The sequence below is a fragment of the Neovison vison genome, chromosome 9, assembly GCF_020171115.1.
Source record: "Neovison vison isolate M4711 chromosome 9, ASM_NN_V1, whole genome shotgun sequence".
Lineage (NCBI taxonomy): Eukaryota > Metazoa > Chordata > Mammalia > Carnivora > Mustelidae > Neogale > Neogale vison.
In genome coordinates, this window is record NC_058099.1 from 47,938,066 (window position 1) to 47,951,414 (window position 13,349).

The following is a 13,349-nucleotide window of genomic DNA, read 5'->3' on the forward strand; positions in this document are numbered from 1 at the left end:
GGGAAAACATAGAAAAAGAAATTTAAAATAAAATAGTGACATTGGCGATAATCATAAAGTGTATATAGTCTACCCACATGTTTTGTACTTATGACCAGAGAAAAATTTATAGTAAATCATATTAGGTAGAACTTTAAAATTTGTTTTGCTTTCAAAAGAATTACTAATTTTTAGAACAGACTAAGCCAAAAGAATCTAGAGAATATTCCTAAAAACTAAAAAAACTGGATTGCTCATTTCTTTGAGAATGAAATTCTTCACTAATTGAAACATTTATTAAGTAAATTGCTTTATTATATTGCATGAAAAATACCATAAAGAATATATTATAAAGGACTAAGGTAGAGACAGGAGTAGTCTTTTCCTAAAAATAAAGGATGAATAAGTATAGAAAACTTGTACATTCTCATTATTTGATAACGTTAAGCCTTCACCTTTCTGGGAAAGCCATGTTCCAGTATGTTTGCCATAAAACCCATTTCTTTTTTTGAAATTAGATTCATTAACTTATTCTTGCAATTAAAAAGCAAAGTGTATGTGTAGAAAAGGAGTCCGGAGGTATATGTGACAAAATGTTAATAATTCTGGGTAGCAGAAAATGGGTCACTAAAGTTTAACCTTCACATGTTTCTTTATATTTTAAATGCCCTAAAGTATAAAAAGACGTGGTTCAGAAAGCCTGGCTGACTTTTGAGGACTCTAATATTTTTAAAGAACTATAGTTTCCCATCCAATAACATCAAAGACAAAAGCAAGGTGTGTAGACAGCCAGATCATCAGTTTATACCGATTAACTGCTAGAAACTTGGGCGCAGCATCTGGAAGTCTTAGACGTTAGGTCAGTTGCGGACCTTGTGGCCGAGCCACTCATCCTGCCAGGCTAGCCGTCGCGGCCTTGGTTGCCCAACATTTCTTCTGTCTCTCATTTTTTTTTTTTAATTTACAAATAATTTTAGACTTACAAGAAGTTACAAAAACGGTGTATGGTTCACGTGTGCCCTTCACCCAGCTTATGCTAACAGCCTCTTACATAACCATAGTTCATTATCATTTCATAAAATGTCATAAAAATCCGTATGTGAGATATAACTTCATAGAACCTCCTCTTTATTTTCACTGAAGTATAATTAACATCCAGTGTTACATTAGTTTCAGGTGTACAACATAGTTTGATTCAGCAGTTCCATACATTACTCATTGCTGGCCACAGTAAGCGGAGCCGCCGTCTGTCACTGTACAACATTCTCAGAGTATTACTGACTCTACTCCCTGTGCGGTACTTTCCCTCTCCATGCCTTACTCATTTTATAACTGGAAGTTTTTACCTCTTAATCCCTTTTATCTATTTAGTGTGTCCCCCAAATACCTCCCCATTGGCAACCATAAGTTGGTGCTCTGTAGTTAAGTCTTTTATTTTTTATATTCCATATATAAATGAAATCGTATGGCATTTGTCTTCTCTATCTGACTTATTCCACTTGGTATAATACCCTCTAGGTCCATCCATGTTCTTGTAAGTGGCAAAATCTCTCTCTCTCTCTCTTTTTTTTTTATGCCCAAGTAACATTCCACTGTGTGCGTATCTTGAACACATAAACACATCTACTTTACCCATTCATTCATCTATTGATGATACTGGGGTTGCTTCCTTATCTTGGTTATTGTAACTCATGCTGCAGTAAACATAGGGGTGCATTTATCTTTTCCAATTAGTGTTTTTGTTTTCTTTGGATAAATAAGCAGTCGTGGAATTACTGGAGGATATGATACTGCTTTTATTTTTTTTTAAGCTAACACTGTAATTACCCATCTTATTAAGCAGTAATTTCTCAGAAGAAAAGATCTAAGACAAAATCTTAGGTATGTTTGAAGCATTCACACATACAGTACACTCGTGTCTATTCAACCTGAGGGTCTCTATTAAGACTGCTCAACCCATTCCCAATTAGTATTTAAATGGGAACTTTCCTAGTAACTTTGAGTTCACTGGTATGGTAGTTCTATTTTTAATTTTTTGGATGAACTTCCATACTGTTTTCCACAGGGGCTGTACCTTTACCTGCCCACCCCAGTGTATGGGGTTTCTTTTGCTTCCCATCCTTACCAGCATGTGTTTTTGGGGGTTGGGTTTTTTTGTTTGTTTGTTTTTTGTTTTGTTTTTTTTTGGATACCAGCTATTCTGACAGGTGTGAGGTTATATTTCATTATGATTTTGATTTGCATTTCCCTGATGATAAGTGAGGTTGAGCATCTTTCCATGTGTCTGTATGCCACCTGTATGTCTTTGGAAAAATGGCTGTGCAGGTCTTCTGCCCATTTTTTAATAAGAGAGTTAAGCAACTGTCCTGTATTGAGTTGTATAAGTTCTCCATATATTTTGGACTTTAACCCTTTGTCAGATATTTTGTTTTCAAATATCATCTCCCATTCTGTAGGTTGCCTTTCATTTTGTTGATAGTTCCCTTTGCTGTGCAAAAGCTTTTTATTTTGTTGTACTCCCAAATAAGTTTGCTTTTATTTCCCTTGTCTGAGGAGACATCTATAATATGTTGCTAAGGGTGATGTCCAGATGACTGCTTATGTTTTCTTGCAGGAGTTTTATGGTTTTGGGGTTCACATTTAGGTCTCTAATCCTTTTTGCATTTAATTTTGTGTGGGTTGTAAAAAAGGGGTCCAATTTCATTCTTTTGCAAGCAGCTTCCCAGGTTTTTTTGGTTTTTGGTTTTTGCACCATTTATTAAAAAGGCTGTCTTTTCCCCACTCTAAATTCTTGCCTTTGTGATAAACTGACTGTATGGGCATGGTTTATTTCTGGGTTCCCTATCCTGTTTCATCAATCTGTGTATCCATTTTACCGTTCTTGGAGTACTGTGGCTTTGTCACGTATCTTGAAACTGGAATCGTGATATCTCTGGCTATGTTCTTCTTTCTCAAGATTTATCTATTCAAGGTCTTTTGTGGTTCTAAACAAATTTTAGGATTATTTATTCTTGTTCTATGAAAAGTGCTATTGGCATTTTTGTGGGGATTGCACTGAATCCAGTTTGCTTTGGGTAGTATGGACATTTTAATGATAGTCTTCCCATTTGTGAGCATGGTACATCTTCCTATTTGTGTCATCTTCAGTTTCTTTCTTCAGAGTCTTACAGCTTTCAGAGTATAGGTCTTTCATCTCCTTAGTTAAGTTTATTCCTAGGTATTTTATTCTTTTTGGTGCATGTATAAATGGTTAGAAGCATATAGAAGAAACGTAACAAAATTCTGTTAATTTTGTGTCCTGCAAATTTACTGAACTTATTTATCAGTTCTAATAGTATTTTGGTGGAGTCTATAGGGTTTTCTGTATGTGGTGTAGCATGTCATCTGCAAATATTGTTAGCTTAACTTCTTCCTTGCCAATTTGGAAACTGCTCTTTTTTTTTTTTTTAAGATTTTATTTATTTATTTGACAGAGATCACAAGTAGGCAGAGAGGCAGGTAGAGAGAGAGGGGGGGGAGGAAGCAGGCTCCCTGCAGAGCAGAGAGCTCGTTGTGGGACTCGGTCCCAGGACCCCGAAATCATGACCTGAGCCGAAGGCAGAGGCTTAACCCACTGAGCCACCCAGGCACCCTGGAAACTGCTCTTTCTTGTGTGATTGCTGCAGCTAGGACTTCTAGTACTCTGTCGAGTTAAAGTGGTGAGAGTGGACATCCTTGTCTTGTTCCAGATCTTAGAGAAAAACCCGTGTTTCTTAAGCACTGAGTATGTTAGCTGTGGGTTTTTCATATATGGCCTTTATTATGTTGAGGTATGTTCCCTTTGAACCAATTTCATTAGTAAAGTTTTTAATCATGAATGGATGCTGTATTTTGTCAAATGCTTTTTCTACATCTATTGAAATGGTCCTATAGGTTTTATGTTTCCTTTTGTCTGTGTGATATATCACATTGACTCATTTGCAAATATTTAATCACCCTTGCATCACTGGAATAAATCTCACTTGTTTGTGGTGAATGATCTTTTTAATGTATTGTTGTATACAGTTTGCTAATATTTTGTTGAGGGTTTTTGCACTATGTTCATCATACTGGGGTGTAGGGTTTTGTTTTTGTTTTAGTTTAACAGTGTCTTTGGTTTTGAAATCAGGGAAATAATGGCCTTATAGAATGAATTTGGAAGTTTCCCTTCCTATTCTGTTTTTTGGAATAATTCTTTAAATGTTTGGTAGAATTCACCTGTGAGGCTATTATGGTCCCAGACTGTTGTTTGTTGGGAGTTTTAGATTACAGATTCAATTTCTTTTTTTTTTTTTTTTTAAGATTTTATTTATTTATTTGACAGAGATCACAAGCAGGCAGAGAGGCAGGCAGAGAGAGAGAGAGAGAGAGAGAGGAAAGCAGGCTCTCCGCTCAGCAGAGAGCCCGATGCGGGACTTGATCCCAGGACCCTGGGATCATGACCTGAGCCGAAGGCAGCGGCTTAACCCACTGAGCCACCCAGGCGCCCTACAGATTCAATTTCTTTACTAGTGACTGGTCTGGTCAAATTTTCTATTTCTTCCTGAATCACTTTTTTTTTTTTTTTTTAAAGATTTTATTTGACAGAGAGAGACACAGAGAGGGAACACACACAGGAGGAGTGGGAGAGGGAGGCTTCCTGCTTAGCAGGGAGCCTGATGCGGGGCTCGATCCCAGGACCCCAGGATCACCTGAGCCAAAGGCAGATGCTTAATGACTTAGCCACCCAGGCATCCCTGAATCACTTTTGGGAGATGTATATTAGGATTATCTGTTTCTTCTAGGTTGCCCAATTTGTCGGCATATAATTTTTCATCATATTCTCTTATAATCTTTTGTATTTCTCTGCTATCATTTCTTCATTTTTAATTTTATTTTAGTTCTCTTTTTTCTGATGAGTCTGGCTAAAGAATTATCAATTTTGGTTATTTCAAAGGACCAGTTCTTGGTTTCATTGATCTGGGTTTTTTGTTTTTATTTTTTTAGTTTTTCAATTAATTCTACTATAGTCTTTATTATTTCCTTCCTTCTACTTTCTGCGACCTTTGGGCTTTGTTCTTTTTCCAACTCCTTGAGGTATAAGTTTAGATTGTTTGAGAGTCATATTGTTTGTTGAGATAGGCCTGTATTGCTATAAACTTCCTTCTTAGGATTGCTTTTGCCACATCCCAAAGATTCTCACTGCAATGTTTCCATTTTCATTTGTCTCTGTGTATTTTTTTAAATTTTCTTTGATTTCTTTGTTGATGCATTCATTGTTTAATAGCATGTTGTTTAGCCTTAATGTATTTGTATCCTTTCCAGAGTTTTTCTTATAATTGATTTCTAGTTTTATATTGTCATGGTTGAAAAAATACTTGATAGGACTTCAGTCTCTTTAAAAAAATTTTTGAGACTTGTGTTATGGCCTAATGTTTGATATATCCTGGAGAATGATATGTGTGCATTTTAAAAGAATGCATATTGAGGTTTTTTGGTTGGGTTTTTTTTTTTTAATGGAATGTTCTGTATATATCTGTTAGGGCCCTCTGGTCTAATTATGGCACTCCCTTCTGGCCTGCAAAGTTTCTGCTGAAAAAATCAGCTGATAGCCATAGGGGATTTCCCTGTGGGTAATGCCTTTTTCTCTTGCTGCTTTGAAAACTCCCTCTATATCACTTCTTCTTGCCATTTTATTTATTATGTGTCTTGTTATGGACCTCCTTAGATTTATCTTGTTAGGAGCTCTTTGTGCTTCCTGAAATGTGATGGATAGATCTTCTCTTTCCCAGAGTAGGGAAGTTTTCAGTTATTTCTTCAAATAAGTTATCTACTCCCTTCTCTCTCTTTCTCTTCTGGGATCCCTATAATGTGAATGTTGTTACTCGTCACAAAGTTGTTGAGTTCCCTTTACTGAACTCTTTTCTTAATTTTTTTTGTTTTTACTGTTCACCTTGATTACTTTCCATTACCCTGTCTTCCAGATTATTGATCTGTTCTTCTGCATGCTCTGATCTGCTCTTGATTCCTTCTGGTGTATTTATTTCATTTTTTGACTTCTTCAGCTCTGTATTTTTTCTTTGTTGAAGTTCTGACTGAAATCATCCACTCTTTTTCACATTCATGAGTATCTTTATGACCATTACTTGGAACTCTTTATCAGGCACATTGGTTGTTTATTTCATTTAGCTCTTCTGCTGTGATTCTCTTCTTTCATTTGGGCCATATTCCTCTGTCTCCTCATTTTGTCTAACTTTGTGTTTGTTTTTGTATAGTAGGTGAGTTAGCTATGTCTCCTGGTCTTGAAAGTAATGGCCTTATGTTGAAGGCGCCCTGTGGAGCCCTGTAACATACCTTCCTCTTGGTCTTCAAAATCAGGCACTTTGGGAATATCCACTATGTGGGCTAAACACGCCTCACTCTTGTGGCTGAACCACAGTTGCTTTCAGTTCAGCCAGCTTCCATGACCCACTTTGCCTGCTCTAGGCACATTGGGCAGGGTTCGGTCCTTACACTGTTGAGAGGGCTGTTTGAGGCCTCTGTGACTAGTCGGTGGGAAGACCATCAGTCAGCCTAGGTGTCTGCAGTTAGCCTCGCTGCCACATCTTCTCTTCCACCAAAGCAGAGGTCTTATTCCCTACACAGCCAGCTAAGAGCCTAGGCTGCTGAAACTGTGGGTGCACTGATTTGTGGGGCTTATTTCTTCCCTCCCCAGGGAAGGAGTTATTTTGGAGTAGCTTTGTCCCTTCCAGGGCTTTCTGCAGGGTGTGGGAGGCCCGAGCCCCTTTGAGGGTTGCCTGCTGAAGGGGGCGGGTTGAATGGGTCAGGTCAGTCACATGGTGCTAGCAAGATAGTGGTAGCACTGGCTCTCCTAAGTGACTAGCCATCTAGGCTGGGAGAGGGGAAGAGAAATGGCACCTGTCAGCACTTTTGTTCCCAGAGAAATCTCCTAAAGATCCTTGCCTTTCCAGCACACAACCCAAGACTAGTCAATAAATTTTCTTTACATATACCCCAGGCACTTTGCAAACTGCTGCTTCTGCACCGTGTCTCCTCCAAACTACTTATTATGTTGGGTTCTTAAGTGAGGGGACTCAGTTTCCTATTGCCCTCTGGCTCTCCTGGCATTAAGCCTACTGATTCTTAACATTCCTGGAGTTAAGCCCCACTGATTTTTTTTTTTTTTTTGAACTATAGTGACACACAATGTTACATTAGTTTCACGTGTACAACATAGCACTTCAACAACTCTGTTACAGAATGCTCACCACAAATGCAGCTACCATCTCTTACCATACAACACTGACAATGCTATTGATTAGATTCCCTATCTTGTACCTTTTAGCCTTGTGACTCACTGATTCCATAATTGGAAGCTTTTATCTCTCACTCCCCTTCACCCATTTTGCCCAAGCCCCCCACCCCCTCCTCTGTAGCAACCATTAGTTCTCTGTATTTATGGGTCTGTTTCTCCTTTTTTTTCTTTTGTTTTTTAGATTCCATATATAAATGAAACCATATGGCATTTGTCTTTCTGTATCTTATTTCACTTAGCATAATATCCTCTAGGTCCCACCATGTTCTTGCAAATGATAACATCTCCTTTTTTATGGCTAAGTAATATTCCGTTATATATATTTATGTGTGTGTGTGGTGCATGTGTACATACAACATCTAATCCACTCAACTATTGATGGACACTTGGGTTGCTTCCATATCTTGGCTATTGTAAATCATGTACTTCTTGAATTAATGGTTTTGTTTTCTTTAGGTAAAAACTGTTTTGGAATTACTGGATCATATGGGACAGATATGTGTGTGTGTGTGTGTGTGTGTGTGTGTGTAATTATTTATTTATTTTTGAGTAGGATACATTTTTTTTTAAATTTCTTGTGTGTGTGTGTGTATTTATTTATTTACTTACTTTTGAGTAGGATACATTTTTTTTTAATTTCTTTTCAGCCTAACAGTATTCACTGTTTTTTTTGCACCACACCCAGTGCTCCATGCAATACGTGACCTCCCTAATACCTACCACCTGGTTCCCCCAACCTCCCACCCTCTCCTTAATGTTCTCCACAGTGACTGCACCCATTTACATTCCTATCAACACTAGAAGCTAGAGGGTTTCCTTTTCTCCATATCCTTGCCAACACTTGTTTGAGAAGTGTGAGGTGGTATCTCATTGTGATTTTGATTTGCATTTCTGAGATTATTAGTGGTGTTGAACATCTTATGCCTTCTTCAGAGAAATATATGTTCATGTCATCTGTACATTTTCCAATTAAATTGTGGTTTTGGTATTATATAAGTTCTTCATATATTTTGAATATTAATGCTTTATAAGATAAATAATTTGCAAGTATCTTCTCCAACTCAGTAGGTTGCATTTTTGTTGTGTTGGTTTCCTTCATTGTGCAAAATTTTATTTTGGTGTAGTCCCTATAGTTTAATATTGCTTCCATTTCCCTTTCCTGAGGAGAGCTGTCCATAATTATGTTGTTAGGGGAAATATTCAAGAGTGTGCTGCCTGTTTTCTTCTAGGCATTTTATGGTTTCAGGTTTAGGTCTTTAATCCATTGAGCTTATTTTTGTGTATGACATAAGGAGTCTAGTTTTTCTTTTGAATGTGGCTATTCAGTTTTCCCAGCATCATTTATTGAAGAGACTATCTTTCCCCCATTGTATATTCTTACCTTCTTTGTTATGACAAGATATATAGGTATGGGTTTATTTTTTGGCTCTCTATCCCATTCCATTAATCTATATGTCTTTTTTTTTTTTTTTAAGTAGGCTCCATGTCCATTGTGGAGCCCAGGGCGGGGCTTGAACTCACATCCCAAGTGGAGATCAAGATTTGTATGCTTAACCAACTGAGCCACCCAGGCGCCCCCAGGTCTTTTGTGATTCTGTACCAACTTTAGGATTATTTGTTCTAATTTTATGGAAAATGCTGTTGGTATTTTGATAGGGATTGCACTGAATCTATAGATTGCTTTGGGTAATATGGACATTTTAGTGATGTTCTTCCAATTCATGGGCATGGCATATCTTTCCATTTGTGTCGTCTTCAGTTTCTTTCATCAGTGTCTTAGAGTTTTCAGAGTATAGGTCTTTCACCATCTAGGTTAAGTTTATTTTATTCTTTTTGGTGCAATTGTTAATAGGATTGTTGTTTTCTTAATTTCTCCACTGCTTTGTTATTAGTGTATAGGAATGCAGCTGATTTCTAGATGTTAGTTTTGTATCCTGCAACTTTACTGCATTTGTACTAAGAGGTGTTTTTTTTTTTTTTTTTTTGGTGACATCTTTAGGATCTTTTACATATAATGTCATGTGCAGTAAGTTTAACTTCTTCCTTGCCAATCTGGATGCCTCTTACTTTCTTATCTGATTGCTGGAGCTAGAACTTTTTAGCAATGAGTATGGTGTTAGCTTAGGCTTTTTATATATACCCTTTATTATGTTGAAGAATGGTCCCTCTAAACCCACTTGGTTGAGTTTTTATCATGAGTAGATACTAAATTTTGTCAAATGCTTTTTCTTCATTTACTGATCATGGATTTTATCCTTTGTTTTGTTGATGATGGTATATCACACTGACTTGCAAATATTGACTCACCCTTGCATCCCCATAATCAATCCCACTTAATCATGGGAAAGATTATTGAATAAGTGTTTGCTAATTTGTTGAAGATTTTTGCATCTATGTTCATTATGGATGATAGCCATTTTGGGGGGTGGGGGTAGTGTCTTTGACTGGTTTTGATTATCAGGGTAACACTGGCCTTATAGAATATATTTGGAAGCTTCCCTTCCTCCTCTATTTATTGGAATAAACTGCCATGAATAGGTATAAACTTCATTGTTTGTTAGAATTCACCTATAAATCCATCTGGTCCTGGACTTTTGTTGGGATTTTTTCAATTATCAGTTCAACTTTGTTACTAAGTATTAGTCTATTCATATTTTTTAAGTTGCCCAATTTGTCGGCATATCAATTTTCATAAGTCTTGCAATCTTTTGTATTTATATATAGCAGTTCTTATTTCTGCTGCTTTGATTCTGATTTTGGTCCTCTCCTTTTTTTGTTGATGAACGTGGCTAGAGTTTCATTAATTTTATCTTTTCAAAGAACCAGCTCTTGGTTTCACTGGTCTTTTCTTTTTTTCTTAGTCTCTATTTCCCTCCTTCTATTAACCTTGTATCCTGCTGATTTCTAAGGCTCCCAAAGATAAGCCCTACTGGTTTTCAAAGCCAGATGTTATAGGGACTCCTGTTCCCAGTGCAGATTCCCCAATGCCAGGCGTCTCTGGTGTGGGGTGTGATTCCCTGGCTTCTTCAGGCTTGTGGTGTCCCTCCCTTTTGTGGTTAGTCTGACCAGGGCACCAACCACAACTCCACACCTCCTACCCTTTTCCATGTGACAGTCTCTCTGCAGCTAGCTGTGGAAGATCTGGTGTGTCTTCAGGTGGTTTTCAGAGTTGTATAGATGTACCTGTATATCTGTTATCTTGGGGTGTCCATGGGATGAGGTGAGCTCAGGATCCTCCTCCTCCTCCTCCCATCTTCCCCTGACTCTCTGAACCTCCGTATCTTTTTCTCTGACATCAGCCTCCCCCCTCAAAATGTTTTGGCTAACATTTCTCCCACAGTTCCTCAGCATTCTTTAAATTTTCCTAGTGGGTAAGGAGGGAGAGGGAGCCCTCAGGCCAGTTACACTGAGAAACTGTAGAGGAAAACCAGTTGCTTTCCTGCAGAACTTTTCGGAATCTCTACTGTACTATGTGTTTTGAAACTCTAAGAAGGAACTGTGCAGCATTTTTCAAATTCATTTGTCTCTTTGTGAGAAGGGGATATGTATTGGGGGATACCATTCTAAGAAACAAATTATTTCTCTGTAGTTATAACGAAGTATAAAATGGATATAAGTTCCAGTCACACTGCCTAACGGCCTTGCCAGTTGACTCAGCTCTAGCTTTAGCTAAAGGATTCAGCATCTGTCAAAACCGTTATTATAAAATTCAAAATATCCTTGAGCTCTGTAGACATTTATATATACACATCCCCGTAGCAGTATGAGGGGAAACTTTCACAATTCCTTCTCTGTTCTTTAAACAGCATTTGCCATCTATCAGTCGCTGCCTTATTTTGAATCATTTGGCACTTACTCCACAAAGCTGCCCTTTGATTTATCAATCTATTTCCCATACGTGCTGAAAATATATCTCATGATGCTCTTTATAGGTAAGTGGCTTTTCTGTTTTGTTTTGTTTCTGCATTCTTCCTGTGCTTTCTGGTTTATGCTACTATCTACTTTAACAGAAAGGTCTGAACATGGGAGAAACAGAGGAGGACACCCAGCACGGTGAATTAGACCTTGTTAGTAAAGCACCTAGAAGTTATAATGCTTTTCACAGGGTATCACAAGATCAAGTATGTCACTGTTTCACTGTATAAAGAATAGGTTTACAAGCAGGTAAGTTACCTGTATTGTGTAGGAAATTTAGAAATTTGACTCTGGATATAGGGATCTACAGAGAAAACCTAGATAAACTAAGCAGGCTGGGCCATTCTGGTTTTCCCATTTATATCTATTTGTTTCCTGTTTGTTTGGTTTTTGTGCTAGCATTTCCCGGCAGGCACGTGGGAGTAGGTGCTAAAAACACAAGAAAAATGTGTGGAACAAAAACTTAAAGAGTCAAGAAAATTTAATTGGCAAAGGACTTCTCTGATTACATCTCACTTTCTGCAGCTCTGACCTTCACAAATCCCCACGGTAGTTGGTTTAGAGTCATCGTCAGACAGATAGGAACAATGCATCAGGAAGAAGACAGATGTGAAACTTCAGGGCTGGTAGAGAGCGCTACCCTCCAGAAAGGGAAACATTAATTCCTTGCCTTAAACAAAATAGGAGCGTAGAGGAGTTCGCTTTACTTCCCTTTCCTGGCCTCTTGTTTACATGGTCCTTCTTTGAGTCTCCCATGTAAGTGTCTTGTCCTTAGACTCCAAGCAGCACTCTGACTAATTTTAAAACCATGGTTCTTTCCAGAGAAATGGTTAATCAACCTGACTTACTCTTGCCACTTCCTTCCCCGTGTTAGGCATGTATTATACCTACAGTCATCTTTACTCAGAAAGACGAGACGTCCTCGGAGTCTTTCCCTTTAAGAAAAAGAAAATGTGAAGCACCGCATTCCGATGCGATGCGAGAGAAGGAAGGACAGGCTTGTGGACTCAGCTGCAACGAACACAGGAAGTGGCCTGCTGGAAAATACCTGCTACTGGACACGGCTCCACGACGACCGCCTTCTCCTTGAGCTGGAGGCAGATCGCTGCACTCATCCTCGTATGTTTTCAAAACGCATGTTCCACGCAACCTACTTTACCAAAGCTGTGGATTTTATACAAGTAACTTTACATGGATTCTCTTCCTGTAAGGCAAATGAGAAATAGATTCACTGGAATGGATTCAGTGAAATTGAGAAACCAAAGTTGTTAGCCGGGATTTTATCTGTTTACATCTTTTTCTTTTCACTTTGGAGTTTGCAAATAGTAACTCCACGGGAGGGCAACAATGTGAAATATGTTCCACAGTTGTCTAGAATAACATTTTATAGACAGATGTCACCCTTGCCAGGGCTCACCCCCATTTTACACATTAGACATGCTGAGAAAATTCTACATTCTCCAACCCCTGAGAAAGTATTCATTAATATTTGGACTTTGATGCCTTAAAAGAGGAGACTGATGAAAACAGAAATGGATCTTTGGTAAATATACGAATATTTATTTGATCTATACTCCTTTTCTGGGGCGGGGGTTGAAATCAGGCCATGTTACTTACCTTACAGGGAGACAAAAAGGTAAAAATCTAGAGTAAATTATTTTAAAGGAGATAAGGCAGTTAACTAGTCATGTTTCAGATTACTATTGAATAATCGTTGCTAATTACTATGTCACATAAGTCACAGAGTTTTGAAAACTGACTAATATCACTTCTGTATCCTCAGTATACATTCACTTTTCTTGAAAGGAGTCTAGAATCTTATTATCCAATAATTACATAAAAAGGTTACTAAATATTTTATGACATAAAAACCAGGCAGTAAAATATAGTTACAAAAAAAATTGGTAACTAGGTAAAGATAATAGATACCTTTGTAAATTTAGTTTCCTCTTTGGGATTTTAAAATACTTAAAATTACCCTTCTAAAAAGCTACATTTTGAGGTACCTGGGTGGTTCAGTTAAGCATCCGATGGCTCAGGTTGTGGTTTCAAAGTTTTGCGGTCAATCTGCACATGGGGCTCCATGCTCGGTGGGGAGTCTGCTTTTCTCTCTCTCCACCCCCCCTCTAAAAAATATAAATAG

The 13,349-nt window shown here is 37.9% G+C and overlaps 1 protein-coding gene across 2 annotated transcripts in view; it reads left to right on the forward strand.

Moving 5' to 3' along the window:
* The window catches only part of HACD4 (3-hydroxyacyl-CoA dehydratase 4), a 50,251-nt gene extending 36,902 nt beyond the window's left edge, over positions 1-13,349 (forward strand). For both annotated transcript variants that reach the window (XM_044265589.1, XM_044265590.1), the window contains 2 exons: positions 11,098-11,223; positions 12,081-13,349. In XM_044265589.1, coding sequence (XP_044121524.1) covers positions 11,098-11,223; positions 12,081-12,163 — 209 coding nt within the window. In that variant the 3' untranslated portion in view covers positions 12,164-13,349. The remainder of the gene's footprint in view (positions 1-11,097; positions 11,224-12,080) is intronic.